General features: G+C 37.3%; 2 protein-coding genes and 2 long non-coding RNA genes across 4 annotated transcripts; 3 read left to right on the forward strand and 1 right to left on the reverse strand.

Annotated features, from left to right (window-relative positions):
• Positions 1 to 196: 196 nt before the first annotated feature.
• Positions 197 to 6,465, reverse strand: LOC148904616 (uncharacterized). The gene is made up of 3 exons (XR_016118836.1): positions 6,399 to 6,465; positions 5,419 to 5,490; positions 197 to 599 (listed from the first exon to the last, which is right to left on the reverse strand). It is a non-coding gene; the product is annotated as an uncharacterized LOC148904616 (long non-coding RNA).
• A 5,660-nt stretch (positions 6,466 to 12,125) lies between these two features.
• LOC116303211 (CD5 antigen-like) lies at positions 12,126 to 15,605 on the forward strand. The gene is made up of 6 exons (XM_089025033.1): positions 12,126 to 12,177; positions 12,437 to 12,763; positions 12,926 to 13,035; positions 15,136 to 15,201; positions 15,296 to 15,361; positions 15,576 to 15,605. Exons 1-6 carry the CDS (start codon positions 12,126 to 12,128, stop codon positions 15,603 to 15,605), a joined length of 651 nt encoding a protein of 216 aa, XP_088881159.1.
• Positions 15,606 to 15,634: 29 nt separating this feature from the next.
• Positions 15,635 to 16,017, forward strand: LOC148904617 (uncharacterized). The gene is made up of 3 exons (XR_016118837.1): positions 15,635 to 15,697; positions 15,791 to 15,856; positions 15,950 to 16,017. It is a non-coding gene; the product is annotated as an uncharacterized LOC148904617 (long non-coding RNA).
• A 273-nt stretch (positions 16,018 to 16,290) lies between these two features.
• Positions 16,291 to 20,459, forward strand: LOC116308154 (uncharacterized). The gene is made up of 11 exons (XM_089025034.1): positions 16,291 to 16,311; positions 16,409 to 16,474; positions 16,586 to 16,675; positions 16,784 to 17,129; positions 17,361 to 17,554; positions 17,704 to 17,867; positions 17,950 to 18,119; positions 18,482 to 18,559; positions 19,808 to 19,983; positions 20,088 to 20,166; positions 20,284 to 20,459. The coding sequence occupies exons 1-11, from the start codon at positions 16,291 to 16,293 to the stop codon at positions 20,457 to 20,459; spliced, it is 1,560 nt and encodes a 519-aa protein (XP_088881160.1).
• The last annotated feature ends 85 nt before the right edge of the window (positions 20,460 to 20,544 follow it).

A 20,544-nucleotide genomic window follows, 5' to 3' on the forward strand; every position in this document is an offset into this window, starting at 1 on the left:
AAACCAAACCAAACCAAACCAAACCAAACCAAACCAAACCAAACCAAACCAAACCAAACCAAACCAACCAAACCAAACCAAACCAAACCAAACCAACCAAACCAAACCAAACCAAACCAACCAAACCAAACCAAACCAAACCAAACCAAACCAAATAACCACATGAAAACATGAAAAGATGATTTTACCTGTAGGATTTCCACATGAAACTCCTCTTATTAAAAACGTAGAGCAGTATTCCTTTAGATGAAATATTTGTTTACATTTTTCTAACGAAGTACAAATAAATTTACGGTTTAGCAAATGAAGAAAAGATTTTATATGTGGAATTTGCCGAAATCGTAGATCTTGGGGTTGACAGTCTGCAAGCGAAGATTCATTGCCGTGACACTCCTTTAGAGACAGGATTACTTCCAGGCTTGCTATCAACGGAGGAGACCATGGACTTGCTTTACCAGTCATGCCGAGCATATTACATGCTATTCTTGATTCTTTAACGCTCCAGGATTTAGCACAAATCTTGCCCCAGCGACCTTCAATTTTTACTTCTATGTATCCTTGATTAGGTGTCCACCCTCCAGTTAGACGAATACCTTGAACTGTTACCATTTTAAAGCAAAAACAAAAGATATAGTCCCTTTTCTCATTCCGTAAATACGCTGTGTTTTAAGACTGAAGACTCATCTCCGCAGGCTTAGCCTCACTTAAGAGTAAATCATTTACAAATGTCAATTTTAATGTAAAGACTGTGCAGCTTGAACAATGCCAATGTTTTGAAATCTAACGAAATAGACCTTATTCGTGGTGTGACAATGTTTTCTCAATTCAGCGTGACAAACCTCTGGGGGAATGAAGAGCTATTGTTTTGAAAATCGTCGGGATATCATCATTATTCCTTGCGTATCCTTTGGGATACTCATGAATTTTTCAAAGAGTAAAAACTAAAAGAAAATGAATCCCCTGGAAGTTCGTCACGCTGAATTAGGAAAACATTCTCACACCAGGAATAAGGTCTATTTTAATTGTATCTGTGAATAGCTGACTTATAAACGAGGCTAAGCCTGTGCAAAAGAGTCTGTAGTCTTCAAAAACAGCGGTATGCTTCGAATGTGAAACTGGTGTATTGCGCTTTGTTTAGTACTTTAAAAAAAGCCATTTTCATAATTATAATTACACAATTCCAAAGGTGTTTAAGGTGGCTGGACCCCCTCACGCTTGACCGCTACCTTCCACGTTTGGAACGCTGGTGCGTAAACGTGGTTTATCCGATTGCAAATCTGTTTTGCACATAAGTCACATAAAGATTGAATTAATGTTTGATGCAATTTTTAATGAGATCGGACGTCATAACACGTGATTATGATGATATATTTGTTTTCGTATAGAGAACAATTTTAGCCTTGCAGAGCGTTCAACACTAAAATGCTTCGTACCACATAATTATATGCTAGATGCCTCCATTTGTATGGATTTTTGAAAAAAATCTATCTAGCTAATTATGAGATATTTGAGATTTTTTTAATATAGTGCATAATTTACCTCAAAACTAAACAATGGATTTGATACGGCCGAAATTATATTTCAGAGCTATATATTCACAAAAGTCATTGCTCATTTAGTTTTACCCTGTATCTAGTTTTAAAAGGAACATTTCGAGGGTAATCGACTTATGCGATCTTGTGAAAACTGCATAAGACGGGGTAAACATTTGATGCGCACTTTTCATTGCAGTTTTCTAGTCAATCTTACTAGATCTTCCATTATTCTAAAATTCGCTGATAATCTCAAAACTACGTCAGGATACAAATTAGAACTTTAAACTAATATTACACAAAACTGCAATACTATTGAACTCATTTAAAGCGATCTAAAGCGAACGAAAAATACAGAAAACATTGATCGTTTCCCAACGATTTGATGCTCTGGATATTCTATTGTTTGCTTATGACCATAGCACCAAATTCTTTCAGTGAGTTTTTTCGTCGCGTTTATGTCAGTGCTTCATTTTACCCTGATAATGGGCCACGTTCAGGCGACTGCCTACTTTTGAACGTTCGGTTTGAGCCCCGCATGCCACGATAAGCGCGAGGACCAAAACTGCTGAAAAACCTTCAACATTTTATTGAAGGACCATACACGTTCTGGGCATCAAGGCGGCAAAACCCTCAAATTTTGCACCGGACTCTATACTTTTTATGAGTTTAATCGAAAATATATCAAATGTTTTCACGGTTTTTTGAAAAACTAAAAAATAGATTTTTGTAGGGATTCTTGTTCGACTTTATGAAGCATTTTAAAAATGAACACTAAATGGATAAATTACGACAAATTAATCAATGTATTTCTTTGTCCTTTTGTTAAAAATGTCCATGTAGTATTGTAGGAGATGATTCACTAGCCCGCATTTGTGCAATTATAAAGTTTGCAAATAACTATTATCTTATTAGTTTTAATTTAATTATTTCTGATAATTTCCGGTGACGCAATTTTTGCTTCAAAAACTCTCCCGTAGGCAACCATTACTTGCTGATTATCTCGAAAACGAGCTTGTGTCAACCCATTTTTTTTTTTTTCATATTTGTAATCAGCATTAATTTTTTTCCAAAAAAGCCAGTTACCTTAAATCATATCTTTTTTCCTTCACAGTCTAAAGTCCAAAGGAATGAAACGATCAATCATTTCCCCCTTGTTATCAGTGTTTTTGTTTGGGAAGAAATTATATATAATATATTCTAGCAAGAACACTCTAGAATATAGTACAAACTGTATGGAAATTTCTACTGAAATATAATACTTTCTTGATAATGGACCGATTCGGTTGAAATTCGTTTGCTAATGGTAAAATTGTTCGGTTTTTCCAAATGGAATTTCCGGTTTTTTCGGGTAAATGAAAGACCCCATTGGTAAGTGAGTTGTAAAGTATGGATTCTCATTTGATAGGATTCAAATTAACTGAATTTAAGTAAGCAGTTTCTGTGGGAATTAGTTTGTTGCCTTTGAGAACTGAAAAAGAACATCAGGTTTATCTACCTTTAAGGAGCTACACATACATTTTTGTTTGGTTTTATAATATTTTTTCTATTCTATGCCGTACTGATTTTGCTCATTTTATTTGCTTTTTAAACTTAAACCGAGTTTAGCTGAGTTTTCGGAAAAATCGCAACTTACATCCTTGTCGATCGCTGATTGGTAATGCTTGGAAACCAAAACTAAAACAAATTATTTGGGAGTAAGGCTCTGCTGTACAAGGGGAGTCTGAGCATCGCACAGAATAGACCCTTTTCGAGTTCCAAAATACCGCTGTGTTTCTTGATTACAGACTCATTTGCACAGGCTTAGCCTTGATTTTGTGAAGAATATTCACGTGTTCCAGTCAAGATCCATCAAGTTTCAAAGTGTTCGTATTGTTGAAGTTGCGCATTCTTTACTTTACCATTGGTATTTGCGAGTAATTAGACACTGATACGAGGCTAAGCCTGAGTAAATGAGTCTGTAATCAGGAAACACAGCGGTATTTTGGAACTCGAAAAGGGTCTATTGCCCAGCAACTCTGGTCATTTTCAAATGAGAGAGATTATGTGAAGAATGGGAAAGCACTTTTTTAAAGACACACTGCAATATCTTCATACTATCAAAAGAATTTGAAAGAAGTTGGAAAAAACGATTAAGAATATTTTTTAAAACAAAATTCGAGGGCATTTTCTTCAATGTAGGTACCAGTCTCCACTCGGATAGCGTATCGAACCAGTACCAAAATATATGCTGAGTTCGCGAACAAATTTGTCCATTTTAAAGGGTGATCTGGAGACGAAATTATGGATATTGAGCAATATAGAGGCCAGGTTTCTAGGGCTATACAAATGGTGGTAGAAGGATGATTTCTTATATCAAAAAAATCACTGGAAATTCGTCATTTTGGACTGTTTTGCTTGTTGGGTCAAAGGTAAAACTCCTGAAAAATCGCTACTTGCTTTCAGCCCTCAAAGAGAGCTGGATTTTGGAAGCAATTAAGCAATGCTTGGGAAACCAATTTCAGTTGTTACTTTGAATGATTTTCTTCACGACGACCAGCAGGACCCGAACAAAGTTTAGAAATGATAAATTTCCATACATATAAACACTACGAAACCTGAAATTGACCCACAAAAAATCGCATGTTGGCAAATTGAATCACCAAAATAAATGGTAAGCTTATATTGTATGGTTGTCATTCTCTAATATTCCTATATTCCTATGAAACTTTCAATATTTGGCCGTGAGAGGAAGATTGATATTTGGAAAGTGGAATCTAGTAATTTATTCTCTAATTTCCCGGATGTGTGTCAATCAATTTTGTGCGATGGCTAATCACTGACATCAAACAACCGGGACTGATGCGTGGATAACACTGGACGGAGAAAATAGACATAAATAAAGTAAACATTCAGTATTGATTTGAACTGATCTAGAGTGAATTTTAATCTAACCGAACAATGAATACATAGCCTGCTTTGCAGACTCGATTGTGTTTACGCTTGGTGATCTGGCACAAAACTAGAGTTAGCTGAACCGAGCTGCTAATTAATTCCCATTGCGCACAAAATGACGTAATACAATAAAAGCAGGCTAATGAATACAGAGCACAGCAAACATAGTCACGAGAAAAGAAGTGGGTCAGGACATGACAGTTTTAATCGTCAGTCAGGGAATTATACTTACTTTCAAAACTGTCATCCTAGAGCGGGAAGGGAACCAGTTATACTACTCGCTTGAACCAAAACATAGAACTGAGTATCAACGCCACAAACAAGGATAAAATAAAAACAATATACTAAACATTTATAGGTCTGAATTTGGAGGGCCAGTGAATTCCAAGCTATTAAATGATGAATACAAAAATCCACGAGAAAGGAAGTGGCTCATGGGAAGAGCGTTACTAATCGGGCAATCTGAAAATTAATACTATTTTCTATGGTATTACTATAGTTATCTTGCAAAACATCTGATTTCAAGTAGATTTCGGTTGTCGTTCCTCCCTGTCAGAGTCTCTGGAAAACCCTACAAATTCTCGCAATTTTATTGGCTTTTAAGAAAAACAAAAGATCTACCTTTTGATTGGATAATCGATGTTTTTGTTTGCCATTTTTAGATTTTACAAAACCAAAGGCTTGTCCATGCTTGTCTTGGCTTGTCTTAGAAAGAGTTCAGGCATGCGCAGTGAGGACGTGGTCGCAATATTCCTTGCTTCCGATTGTAGGGTTTCCCAGAGCCTCTGACGGAGAGGAACGACAACCGAGGAAGATCTCGGAATGATAATGCCTTCGCAGCCGTTTTAGTCTCGTTCCATTCCCCTACAGTCCAGAGAGAAAAGTGGACCGTAGGGATGGAACGACACTAAGACGGCTGCGAGGGAGACTGAGGTTGTATATGCTTACTTACGTTTGAGTCCATTCAACTGGGGGACACGTGACCATAGGATTGTTATCAATAACCAACGTAGCATCTTCATTGCTATATAAGAAATTATCTTATATTAGATTCTTTTGTTAAAATACTCAATCATGATTGGTTAATTTGTATGAAAATGTGTCTGGGTGGCCTTGTTTGGTGCAGTCACACCGTAAAACCAGGGCCGCACAACTAATTCCCAGATTGAATTGGAATTTAGTATGTTTAATATTAAGTTTTACGCCGGTAAGTATAAAACAAGAGAAACTGGAAAAAAAACTTGTGATGACGAGAGTTCAGCTCATTCTTATACCCAAAGCCTTTTCATAACAAAAAGGGTAGGTTCTGGGCAACCCTGAAATTCTATCGAATTTCATTGGCTGTTGAAAATAACATAGCAACGAAATCTGATTGGTCAATAGGAAAAACAAACATACCAACGCAAACCAAGCAAGTCAAATCGAAAAGAACGGTAAGGTTATATGTCTTCGAAACTTGAATCAAATCGTATTTCCATTTGTCGAACATATAAACTTTTGTATAAGAAGAACTCTTTGCTAATCTAAGTCAGGGCACGGCTACTTCTGAAACAACCTCCATGGCCTTATCAAAGGCAGGGCACAGCTAAGTTAATCTCACAGATTGAATTAGAATATACAATTTTTGTTTTAGCCCTAAGGGTGGGGGGACTATAGGACTATAAAGCAAAACAACAACAACGACAACAACAACGAACAAACTATCAAAAACGATAACAACAGTATTTGAATTTTCAAGGCTTTTAACAAATTTAAACTAACACAGGCAAAAAAGAAAAGAAAGACTGACTGAGGTACCAAAAATCATAACTATATCTTACGACAATTGAGAGCTTTCATAAGTTGAAAGAAAAAATGACCATATGCTAATAAATACCAAATTAAAAACAAACTGTTAAAAAATAATAACAAGATACAAACTAAACTACATACCTTATACAAATTAATGTGCTAAACAAAATCTTCGTTTTGAGCTGCCACGCCGCGTTTCGCTGTTCTGCACACCGCTCGACTACCAAACAACTGCAGATGCAAGAACTGAACCTTTGTTTATAAAATTACTTGTCACTCTCTACAGAATAACCAGCCTGCTACAACTCATTAGTACGCAGTCATTAAGAAAAGGCTAAAACCCTACGAGCGTCTATTCATGACCTGCTGTTCAGATATGAAAGACCAATCATTTATTTTGACTATGTGTAATCGTGCTTCTTTAAACCACTTATCAATCCTTAACGAGGGCATCATTATAGCATATTTAGTCGATAAACCCAAGGCTTGTGTTCAGGTGTGTTCACCTGCCATAGATGACATAGTGCCTTGGGGGTTTTTCTTGTTTGACTGTGGTAAAGCCTGTATTGCTCGTATTTATTTTTCGACGCAGAGCTTAGATTGACTGAACGTCCTGTGTTCAAAACCATAGGATTTTAATTGATATCAGATCGAATAATAGAAATCCCAAATATGATTACGCATGTTACGAATAGATGAGTTATTCCCAATAAAATTTTTGCCTCTTTTTTCATAACGCTTGTTGAGTTCGAATGTATTAATACACCACATCTAATCTAATGTTTTTCGTTTCTATTTTTACGAGCTGGACAAAAATAAAAAAATAAAAAATGTGCTAGAATCAGCTGAGCAAAAGCCAAGCAGAAAGACAAAATATATAAAGAGGCACTTGGATGAAAATGGATAAAAATTGGAAATGCCTTGAAAATTGGTTAAACTTATCTATATGGCCCCAATAGTTGACGAGCAACATTTTTTCTCCACGGCTAAAAATTATCAATTTTATTCAGCATCTAAGTTGTGAGTAAATGACGTCGTTTACTCAACCTTAAAATTTTTCAGCTGCAAGTGGCTTCGCCCAGGCAACAATTTTCTCTAATCTGGTTTTCATAGTTGTAATTGAGTCATATTATCCTCAAATACTTCAATTATTCTCAATATACTAAGTAAATGTTTATGTAAAGTGCAAGGAATTTTCATGAAATTTAAAACAAAAACAACAACAACAACAAAAACACGTTATTTCCCATCCGCATCAAAGACCACTCGGTTGCATTGAAATTTCCTTTAAGTAGGCCATACAGCTCCTGAATCTATCTATATATCGAGCTGGTGACCATTTTACCAGCTGGACAGGCACTTTCCAATTAACCTATAGTTCTTTCAAGTAATCTACATCAAAATTTATCAAGCGATTAAAACATTGGTGAGTTTTTAATTTCTGACCATTTCCAAGATCACAAAACCAAAAACCAGACCAATCTTAATTTGCATTGAAACTTTGTTTTAAATAGGCTATTCAGCTCCTGAATCGATATCAAGCTGTGACGATTGGCCAGATGGACCAGGCAATTTTCAACTAACCAGAATTGATGACCTGTAATTCCGTCTTTCAATTAAAAAAGGGAAAACATCCACAACGAGTTTACCAAGCTATCAAAACATTTAATTACTTATCACTTGCAAGATAAAACATAAAACCTAAAAACAGACCATGTTTTACTTTGTTATCTTTTTAGTAGCTGCGAAGAAGTGTGGCGTAATAAACAGTGTTATTTTCAAAAAGGCAAATAATTTTAGTTGGAATATATGAATATTTCTTGTCTCGGTTCGTTATTTTATTTGGTATTCAGGCTGGATTTCCAAATAGATAGAAGAACGGCGCCATTCCTTCGAGTAAACGAAACAAACGTCGCCCCACCCTCCAAGTAATCAATGGCGCAGCCTACTCTGTTCGTTATATTCATTATGGATATAATTTAGATCGATTTTTTAATTTAAAAAAAAAAAATTTGATATGATGTAGTGATGCCCTAGTAATAGATTGATAAATGGTTCAAAGTAGCGTTAAGACACTTTGATGGTGTGAACAGGAGGTCAATAATAGACGTCCGTAGAGTTTATTCACTAGCCTTTTCACGCATGCTGGTTGCGTACTAATGAGTTGTATCATCATGTTATTCTATAGATGTTGACAAGTACATTTTATAAACACAGGTACAGTTCTTCCAGCTGAAGTTGTTGGGTAGTCGTCGAGCGGTGTGCAGAAGTGGAACGACCTGGCACTCTCAAAACGAAGCTTTTGTGTAGCATCTTAATTCATATAAGGTACGTAGTTTAGTGTGTATCTTGCTTAGAGCAAGATATAGTCACATATTTCACAGTTACTCGCAGTCAATTATTGCCTGCGTTAGTCTTTGTTATGCTCGTCCCTTGATCCGAGAGATCTCGGTAACTCTAGGCCCAACCTGTCTCTCCCACGTGGCTCCCTCCGTAACAGGGCGCTAATTAGGTAGGGCGGCGAAACGGGCTGGCCGAGCAAAAAATGTGTGATGCGGGGGACTGGGAACGAGTTTCCTTTTGTTTTCGGCCAAATCGGTCAAACCATGATGGCGGGTAATAGTTTGGAGCTTATTTGTGCAAATTTGACCACGATTTTCTAGGAAATACGATACCGATGATGATAACCATAACCCTGAACAGGACGATTAAATGATTCAAGAAAAGGACATGGATAAGAAAGATTTTTTCTCACAAACGTTACAAAATATTCCCTTTCTTTCTTATTGGAGACATTAATTCATCCAGAATCGAACATCATTGAACATGAAAGATCTCTTGCTGAAACAGTGACCAACAATGAGTCCAAGGAATCGCTCATTTTCTTTCTCGCTTTAATTCTGTTTGCACGATCTGAAATTTAATTCTTATCAGTCATATTTGCCCACTGCACTAAGATAGTGTTGTAAATTTCACATAGACGTACACAAAAATTACACAGTTATAATATATCATAATATATCAATTCAAAAATCTACGATTTGAAAGATGATTCATCATAATATAGCATATATGAATCTTGGAGAGGTGCTTTAAGTTTTTATTGGAAAACAGACCGTAGAAGATTCCTTAACGCGCTTCTTACGTCTTGTTTCTACTCTATTTAACCGTTACCTCAGCAGTTTATGAAAAAATCAAAAGCTTTTATCCATATGAGAACACTTTGAAAAGACAAAATCTACTCCATGTATCATCACTAAAAGTGATTTACTAGAAGGATTTGAACATTAAACCTTGAATGTCGCAATTTTTTAAAAATTTGCTTCCGATGATAGCAGACGAGCGGGACAAGAGTAGCGGCGCGGAGCGTGAAAACGTGACTAGTTCCCAGTCCCCCTATGCATCACACGTCGAACAAGACAATGACCAGTCGTTTCGCCGCCCTACCTAATTGGCGCCCTGCTCCGTAAACTGAATTGATTAAGCTTGCCCTGGTTTGTTTTAGGATTTATTCTGTGAGTTACCCATGCCCCGACTTGGAACAGCCCAGAGGTCGTTTCAGGGTTTAATCTTTGAGTTATCCGTGCCCTGACTTGAATCAGCCCATTCTCAACTTTCACATCCCCATAATACTTTGCGTCTTTGAGGGGTAACCAGAGGGTAAAAACCCACTTCTTTTGCTGAAGGCTGATCAGACAATGTTGAAAATACCTCGTTTGGTATCCAAAGATAAAATGAAGAAGTAAAAACAGAAAAAGATAGAAGCTTGATGACGTTTAAGGTAAATTTTAAACATTTTTTCGTAAGTCAATACATTTTCTGTAAGACCAAAACACTTGATGATCTGTACACGCAAAAATAACTTGGAATAAACTGATAATCAGTAATGTACAGATAAAAGCATGTATAGTATAAATTCAATTAAGAAATCTTTCAATTTGGGACAGTTTTTTGATTGGTTACCCCCCAAAAACGCAAGGCATTATGGGGATGTAAAAGTCGAGAATACACGTGTGATTGTATGGGCTCAGTGGCGGATCTAGGGGTAGTGCGAAGGGGTAGGCTGCACCCGTTTTTTTTTTTGTTTTTTTTTTTTTTTTCCCACCGTTTTTCTTTTTTTGTTGTTGCTGTAAGGCTTAAATTTTTGGATATCTTTGGTAGATTTTAAATACATCCCCGAAAGATGAAGCTATATTTTGTTTAGGCTGAAGACTGATTATCATATAATAAAATGAGGTGAGACAAGTTTTATAATTTGTATTCAAACGAACAGCACTCATATAGAAAAAGCAAAGAAGCGGAAAATCTGGACCCAGTTTTCAAAAATCCAGGATCCGCCACTGGGGCTCTTGTTCGAGTGTTCACACCATATAATAAATATCTTATTAACCTCGTTTGCTCTTTCCGTACCGAGTTATAGTTTAAGTTATGACTCCTCGTTTCTCCAACTTTTTTTATGGCCCAACTGCCTAACTTAGCTTACATAACTTACGGCACGGACCTCGCACTCGGTTAATAAGAGCTATATTTTACATATTATCCTCTTTCTCAAATAAATGAAATAAGGACAAAAGCTAACGAATCACATGCATGGGTGGCGTAGCTATAGCAGTAATGCACCCACCTCTCACGTAATTCCTGGGTCTCAGGTTCAATCCCTATACCGCCGCATCACATGTGAATTGAGCTTGTTTTAATGGTTTTTCTCCTGGTTCTCTGGTTTTTTTTCCCCCTCTGTAAAACCTAACAAGCTAAATTCAAATTGTATTTGTTCATCAGCCCAGATGTTGTACAATAAAACTTTTTAACGATATATTCATACACAGGAATGAAGATTCTACGTTGGATATTGATTGCAATCTTATGGTCACGTGTCTTGCAGTTAAATGGATTTATGGGTGGTAAAAATATAAACTTGAAGCTATCTTTATTTATTGTCTCTGTATTGTGACATAAATACTCTGTGAGCTGTAGAGCACTCGCATAAGTACTAAGGATGTTTCATTATCTCGTGCTCTTTAGAGATTCTACTTCATGCGTTTATTGGAACAGCGGTATTAACTATATTCAAGGCAAACGTGCCCCAAGGACTCGAAGCACGAAGGAAGCTAATGACGATGATGATCTACAGCTCCCAACGAGTTCATATCACAATACAGAGACATGCCGCGTTTTATATTTTTAGGAATGAAAAAAACATTTCACTTCACAAATATCTTCAAACAAAACTAATTGATCAAAGTGTATCGTGTATCATGATTTGGTTGTTAATCGTTCTACATTCTGCCACATGAGTTATCAACTCGATCTCAGAGTGATCATCTTAACAATATTAAAAAAGACTCGTTTTGATTTAAAGTAAAGTCTTGTGGTCTTTTCCATCTAATATTATTCCGGTCTATTCATCCGTCTTCCTAACGAGTTTCAATAGCAATATCTGAGGATCAGTGGCAAGCGAATTATAAGTTGACTTATGATAACATAGAGCAGTTTTCGTATGACTGTGAAAAGCTCACGGCACGAACACGGTCCGTGACACGGCAAGGGATACGCCAGACCAATCACGTTGCAAGAGAATTCACCTTCCATCCAATCAAATACCCAGAAAACGGCATAAACGCGGCGCGGACACGGCCAAGGTCACGGCAAATTTCTCGAGAAAAAAATTCAGCCAATTTAAATTCTAGAAAGCATAACGTTCACGGCACGGCACTGAGCTTTTCACAGCCATACGAAAACTGCTCCGTCTTTAACTTCGTTTTTTTTTTAATTTAAAAAGTTATAAGGCGGTCCGATAAAACGCAACGTAAACGCCGTACAAGTGGTGGTGGTAGTTTAAGTAGTGATGGTAGTGGAAGTAGTGGTGGTATGCCGGGTGGTAGCGGAGGTATTCGAACGACCCCACCACCTCTCCCTAAAGGTATGAGATTGTTTATTAACATTGCTATGGGCAACATAAGCAGAAGAGCCGTAGTTCTCCCCAAAGGATTTAATTCCTGAACTTGTCCGTGGGTGTTCTGGAACAAGAGGGAAAACTACGAGAGCCCTCCCCCTCCTTCTTCTCCTTCTTCTCCTTCAACCCTTCCCCCGATTTGCCACTACTGCTCAGAAGCATAACTATTAAAATGGACTTTTTTTGAAAGTATTATACAAATCTCATTGCGTTTGTTTTTGCTTAGAAGTAGTAGCAGTTCAAGGTATTCGTCTAACTGGAGGGTCGACACCTAATCATGGTTATGTAGAAGTTAAACTCAAGGGTCGTTGGGGCAAGATTTGTGCTAGATACTGGACCGTTAGAGAATCAAGAATAGCATGTAATATGCTCGGCATGACTGGTAAACCAAGTCCATGGTCTCCACCATTGATAGCAAACATGTCAACCATTCTGACTCTAACGAAGTGCCACGGCAATGAAGCTTCGCTTGCAGACTGTCAACTCGAAGATCCACAACGAGAATACTGTCATACGTTTTTGATTAGGGGTGTTTCATGTGGGAATCCTACAGGTAAAAACAAACGTGTTGTCATGCACACTTGTAGATACTATAGTATACTTCACAAATCTTTGAGTGTTTTCATATGGTTATGTAAGACATCAGTACGAGAATACGTATCTAGTCTACTAGTTTGTTCTCATCTTTATCGTTTTCCATTTTTGTAATATTCAGTTCGCGTTGCTTTCGTGAAAACCATTGGCAATGAATTGCAAGATCAAAACCATCATGTTTTACCCACATCTGCCCAACCTATTACGACAAGTAATCAAACATCAACAAAGGTAAAAAAAATTAACTCTCTACTATTCATTAAAAAATACTTTCGCGAATTGTAATTTTCACAGGATGAAATGGTGTGTTTAAATAACTTAAAGAAAACCTTAAATTCACTTAAATCTGTATATTAATCAAACTTAAATCTCCTTAAAGTAAAGACTAATATAGGAAAAAGTTAGCTGGAAGCGATATTGGTTAGTCTATGTCTAGTTTATGTAAGTAAAATAAAGATGCAGCTCTAAGCTATCTTAAAAAATAATTTGAATTTGAAAGAAAAAATATGAAATATAACAGTAGGAATGATGGAAAACTAGGAGTTATGTATCGAGCTAGGCCCTCATTAAAGGCACAGATAGCTTTTAAATGCACGATATCTAAATATATATATATATATATATATGTTACTTTAACTTTAAGTGTACAGTAAAGCCTGTCTTTTTGGTCACAAAGATCCTTTACCCTGGATACGCATCCGCAAGATGTCTTTGAAACTTCAAGTTGAACTTAAAATCTCATTCAACATGTAATTAAATAAGTTGTGCTTTACTGTAGTTTGATGTTGATAGGCCAGGAACGCGACAATGTGAGCAAATATATGCCGTAAATCCTAAATAAGGTAGCGTATTAGCATAGGTCATATATCTACTGCAATCATGACTTAGATATTTACCTCACCTTTTTTAAGTCAAGGGCGGATCTAGCCAAACTTTTAGGGGGGGGGGCTGATTGAGTTTAGGGTGGCTAAATGAGTTGGGGGGGGGGGGGGCTGATTGAGTTTCTCCCGTCAACACAACGGAAAACAATAAAAAGCACGTAATTCTTCAGGGGTTTTTTTATGCTGAAGGAGGGCTTCAGCCCCCCTTTGGCCCTCCTGGATCCGCCCTTGTATGTTGGATTTCGAAACCTCCTAGTCTACTTCCCGTATATATATATATATAAAGTATTTATTTTGAACTCTTCTTCATAAACTCGAACTTGTTTTAAAACGAAGTCAGCAGTCCTCAATTCTCGAAACCTATTGTCAGCGAGCCCTATAAAGTGCTCGCACAATATGCTGCTAAGAACCCACGCATTCAGAGTTCAGCAGCTTGATTACGAAAAGAAAAGACCGCTGTACCACGAATAAAATATTTCAATTTCCTTTCAATGTCTTTAAATAACGCGCATAGAGAAACAAAGTAGCATTTTGCCGTAGTTTGGGACGGCTTCTAATCCAAACAAGAAACATGCTTGGCGGACTTGGCGGGAATTGTCGAAGTCCGTGCGCATTGTTGTGGCTTATCGGATTTCATTTCATGTACTTTTATCACAAGCACAGTGCATGGCTCAATTAATCTGCTCATATGATTGGCTTAAAAATCCAATCCAAGAGCGCTAGGACAGACGGATTGGGTTATATATCACTGTGTTTGTTTCACTTATTCGTAGATACTAAATAGAGTTCACTAATATATGTTTGTTTCTAAATAGATACTAATTAGGGCTCACTTTATTATCTTAAAAGTATGCGTCCTTTCCAACCAACGGTCTTTCTGTTTTGAATCAGCAGTATTTACCGCTGCACTATCCGTGCCAAGCAGTGCCGGCGTCGCTTAATTTCTTTAATAAGTTAATCAAATTTACCTTCAGTACAGTAAAATAGACTGGGGTAGGTTAGAAAGAGCGGTTCTTTTGTGCTCTTGCCGGTCTACTGAGATATTTCCAATTATTTGGGCATGTACTAGGGCAATTTGTTTACACAGCGATGACAGATATGCAAAACGAAGCCCAAACCACGGTTTGCTTTATAATAGTCTAGTTCGTAATACGAAGCTGTCGCGATGAAAGACCCGCGCGATAACAGGCCCGTTCGTGCCTTAGTATCATTGCTACATATTTTAAACTGACACCCGATCGCTCAGTTGGTTGACCATATATGGGAATGTAAAGAAACCTTGACAGTGAACACCCTCAATGTCCATGCCTTACTACTTACTAACTTTCATGGTAGTAACTACTTTTCATTATCATGCATAGTCATAGAATGGAACTATATAAATCATAAATTATTATCATTATATACGTGACAATAGATAAAAAGAAATTTTAATGAACATGATTTGTAGGTCCATAATCAGACGAGTCTCCACAAAACCATCTCACCAAAACATTGGAATCTAACAACAACTAAGGTGAGATTGCTTTCTCTAGCTTAGTCTTTTTTCAATAATCATGAAGAATGAATATGCGCCGATTCTGAGAAAATACTTTGTTATTGATTTGCAGGTTGAAAATCAGACGAGTCTCCACACAACCGTCTCACCTCCACCTATGAATCTAACAACAACTAAGGTGAGATTACTTTATCTATTTTTTCTTTGGTCATTTTATAATCAACAATGAAGTTGCCCATTCTGGGGAAACATTTTTTAAATGATTTGAAAGGTGAAAATCAGACGAGTCTCCACACGACCGTCTCACCTCCAACTATGAATCTAACAACAAATCAACTAAGATGAAATTACTTTCTCTATATTCGCTTGTACTCTTTTGTCATTTAACGTAGGAGGGGCATTTTAAGGGAGGTCGACTCTGAGAAAACACTTTGTTAATGATTTGCAGGTTAAAAATCAGACGAGTCTCCACACAACCGTCTCACCTCCAACTATGAACCTTACAACAACTAAGGTGAGATTACTTTATCTATCTTTTCTTATAGTCATTTTATAATGAACATTGAACTTGCCTATTCTGAGAAAACACTATGTTAATGATTTGCAGGTTGCAAATCAGACGAGTCTCCGCACAACCGTCTCACCTCCAAGTTTGAATCTAACAGCAACTAAGGTGAGATTACTTTCTCTATATTTTCTTATAGTCATTTTATATTGAACAATGAACTTGCCTATTCTGAGAAAACACTTTGTTAATGAGTTGCAGGTTGAAAATCAGACGAATCTCTACACAACCGTCTCAACTCCACCTTTGAATCTAACAACAACTAAGGTGAGATTACTTTCTCTATCTTTTCTTATAGTCATTTTAGCGGAGCTCCCGCGCGGCCGAGGGCCCGCGCGCGCGGAGTACCATACTTAAGAAAAAATGGTAAACCATCGAGTTGATTTTTCATGGTTTAGGCTGACGTGAGATTACTTTATCTATCTTTTCTTATAGTCATTTTATAATGAACATTGAACTTGCCTATTCTGAGAAAACACTTTGTTAATGATTTGCAGGTTGAAAACCAGACGAATCTCTACACAACCGTCTCAAGTCCACCTATGAATCTAACAACCACTAAGGTGAGATTACTTTTTCTAGCTTAGTAGTCTTTTATCAGCGATAATGAAGAATGAATATGCGCCGATTCTGAGGAAACACTTTGTTAATAATTTGCAGGTTGAAAATCAGACGAATCTCTACACAACCGTCTCAACTCCACCTTCGAATCTAACAACAAATAAGGTGAGGTTACTTTATCAATCTCTGCTTAAAGCAATCTTTCTTTTCAAGGAAGAAATAACAGGCCGATTTTTTCAAATACTTCTAACAAAATATTTCGTTAATGATTTGCAGAATCAATATCAGACGAATCTCTTTCACCCTCGTTATGATTCCCGAGTTCATAACCACGCAGATAGAAAGTTAACATCGACAAACGCTAAGGTGGTATATCGAGATTAAATTTCTTTAACTTTTGATTAATAGTATTGTTATATTTTTACGAAAACTTTAACTAGTTCAACGGTGATGTGATGTGCTCTTTATTTTTAGGAATCAAGTCCCTGGATACAACGACGTTTAAAAAGAAGCGTCTACATTTATGCTGTGACATTAAATCGTAGCTGCCATGGCAACAACGACAGTCAACGTTACATAAAACCGATTGTAATCGTGTACGACTCGAATTCTGGGCGCAGCATCGAGTGTACTGTTACCATGGATACAATAAATGAGCAAATAGCGACGTGTGGCGTTGAATTCAAAACGAATACTATTAAGATTCGTCCATCACATAAGAGTGTAATTTTGGAGTTGTGCAGTGAACCAGATGTATCGGCTTTCGGTAAGACGCCTCTAAATTCCCACTTGACCCGTCCACCCGTCCACCCGTCCACCCGTCCACCCGTCCACCCGTCCACCCGTCCACCCGTCCACCCGTCCACCCGTCCACCCGTCCACCCGTCCACCCGTCCACCCGTCCACCCGTCCACCCGTCCACCCGTCCACCCGTCCACCCGTCCACCCGTCCACCCGTCCACCCGTCCACCCGTCCACCCGTCCACCCGTCCACCCGTCCATTTACCTCAGTAAGTCATTTGATACGAATCCCTATATTTATGCCTTGCAGACAACTTCACTAACATACGAGGAGTTTTGTTTGAATTATGGAACAAGTATATGTCGTCTAAAACAACCCCGTTTTTAAAAAATAATGAGGTGTTTCGTGGTAATCCCAATATATCCAGTGTTTTGCCAACCTTTGCTATTCCTGGATTTTCGGGTGTCTTAAACTACAGTCTACGAGGAAAAGGTTATATTATGGTAAGGATTATTTAAGAAAAACTGGACTAAATTAGCGTTGAATAATTACAAACGCTTTCCTTGAAGTTTGGTTGATTCATCAGGCTTCATTGCTTAGAACATCTGCAAGAATCTTTTGGCCATTGAACAAAACTATCTTCATTTTTCAGGTCAATACCTCAGGACTTTACTTCATCTCAGCTTCATGTGGCGATGAATGTGAAATATGGTTAGGAAAAGCCGAAGAACCAGGACTGGAAGATGAGATGAAGAGATACGATGAGGAGTTGTTGATTAAAATCGAATCACCTACGTATCCCATCAGATACAAATTGTAAGGAAACGCTGAGCATTCTTTTTTCTGTTTATTAATTTAAATTGTATGGTTTTTAAAATTTTTAGCCTTACTTTTCCAGGAGCAAAAGCCAATACAAACATCGAAACTTCAGCAAATGTCATTTATATCACATGGAAGTTTACATGCGACAGAGGGTCAACCAGGATTATCTCACTGTAGTCACAAGGTTACCCGGCCAAAACAATATCCAGCTTTTCCCCCAGGAGTACCTGTACTGGATGAGACCAGGTAAGTGCTGGTTTTTATGACGCTATTTCAGGTGCCCATTACCTGGACCGTACAACCGTCTAGTACCCCTATCTCGAGTTATCATTCTCTTGTACTGGTTATTCTTTAGATTCGCAATGAACGAAGAGCAATCCTCATTAATTCCTCATGTTAATGCCACCAAAATGGCGGCTATAGCTTCGTTATTTATTTCTCGAGGATTGAAAAGCCTTTCTAAATATCTATAGGAAGATACGTGAGTTGTAAGCTCCGTGTTATTGGATCCTGGCAAAGCATAACATCTGCAAGGTTTTTCCATTCTGATGCATCATGAATATTCATGATTAATTATCAAGCTAATTACCATGTCAATTGAACAACAGGTTCTAGAGTTCTGGAGTTTCACTTAACCAACAACATCAGTAGAAAGATTGCACTTGGTTCAGAAATCACCTTAGAAGGTAATTAAAGTCGCCAATAGCTAGCCATTCCGAGGTTGAGGGAGAAAACTGGGTCGAGATGTCATTGCAGTGCATTGTGGGGCTTTTTAGGGAATACGTTTTATGTTTTTAAGATGTTGGCTATTTCGTCCTCTAAAACAGCCCCACAATTCACTGCAATAACATCTCGACGCAGTTTTTTCCTTAAACTCGGAATGGCTAATAGTTGCGTAGGGGTATATTGGTAAAAAAACATTCAAAAGTGGCCGTTTTAACGGGGTGGCCGTATTAAGCGGGCTGTCAAAAATATGTTAAAAACGTGTTTTATTAATCAGTACGAAACTACTAAACAAATTAAGTGCAATAATGCATATTGTATTTTAAATGTTTCTAAAACTTCTGATGCTATTGGAGCTCAGTTATAACTCAACTTTAGTAGTACTTTAAAACTTTAAATTATACAGTAGTACAGGAATGTAGATATAACAGTAGAACAGAGAAAACTGAGTACAGTAACAACTACTTTTTAAAATTGGCAGTGACTTTGCTCTGTACAGACAAATGAAGCTTCCTTTGAAGCCATACTGACTCGAGGCTGGATATCACCCCAGACAGGCTATCGGCATGGCTCGTTTTAATACTGTACCGCTATAAAATAAATGCGGACATACTTTAGCGCATCGCGCTGTACGTGTTTCTCTGTTTGAAGTTGTTGTGTTGATTCTGATTCTACAAAAAGCATTACTGTAGAATGTTAACCGAATGAATAAAAGAATCACAGATTTTGCAGCAATAACTTTACAGTATTTACATTAAGATCTAAACTGTAACCTATTTGTCCTGGCCGTAACACGGGGTTAAAAAGTATGGAAGTTTGTCAATCGGGCCACAAAAAAGTGGCCGTTGGCCGTATTAACGGGTGGCCGTATTAAGCGGGTACATTTTACAGTAAATGTATGGGCATTTCGTCGGGACCCAAAAGAGCTGACCGCAATAACGGGGTGGCCGTATTAAACGGGTGGCCGTAAGGCGGGGTTCCACTGTATGGACACAACTGAAAAAACAGGGGAAGAAAGTGAGAAAGGAACAAATCTGATCATTTAAAAAAATCCTACATATTAATTATAGTATTAATGGTATTATGTTGAAGAAAGATTACCGTACTAATAGATCATTATATCATCCCTCATTTTGTCAAGAGTATACTATCTTCTAGTTCTTACAGTGATCGGCGGTCATTACGAAATTTATCATTACTCCATTCCACAGCTGTCTACAAATTCTGCTGCAAAGGTATTCTCTGTCCTTCCTGCCCCCTGGTATTAAAGCTAGAAGCGTTTAAGCAGACCATAATGGTCAACAGGAGCCTAGAAATGACCTGTGAAGAACACAAAATGAGACACAAAATCGAGGCGGTCGTTCAACCAGGCAACTACAGTATTTATGTAAGAATGTGTTTTGTTGAATTATTTGAACGTCGACAGCTAATTAAGTGTAAGTTTTTACTAAAATACAGTTTCATAATATTGATATTTTGCATATTAATAAGATCATCTATGATTTTTTTGCTGACGACACACATTATTGGGGGAGAATGAGAACTATCGCAGAGTCCATACAAGTTTCTGGTAAGAAATTAAAAATAAATAATAATAATAATAATAATAGACTAATTAAAAGTGAATCTTAAAATTGATTATTCAACTTATTAATACATAATTATTTATTTATTTTGCCTTTTTTAGATTCTACAAGACTTCAGTGCTCTTTTCGCGATGGAAGATGTCCCGGATGGATCGTTACGTCACAAGACACTTCATGCCAATGGAGTTTAGAAAAGCGAGGAAAAATTGAAGACAAAATTATCTATCGAGGCAAGAGTTTTTTATTCATTTCTTCTCATTATTATTATTTTGTTTAAAAAGAACCGCTAATAAATATAATTTATTGCTATGAGGTTATTGCCAGAATCTTCGATATCACGGGGGGAAAAAACAACAACAACA

Source organism: Actinia tenebrosa, unplaced genomic scaffold, assembly GCF_029948245.1.
Source record: "Actinia tenebrosa isolate PJP-AT-01 unplaced genomic scaffold, QUT_ActTen_1.0 PGA_scaffold9__36_contigs__length_13948895, whole genome shotgun sequence".
NCBI lineage: Eukaryota > Metazoa > Cnidaria > Anthozoa > Actiniaria > Actiniidae > Actinia > Actinia tenebrosa.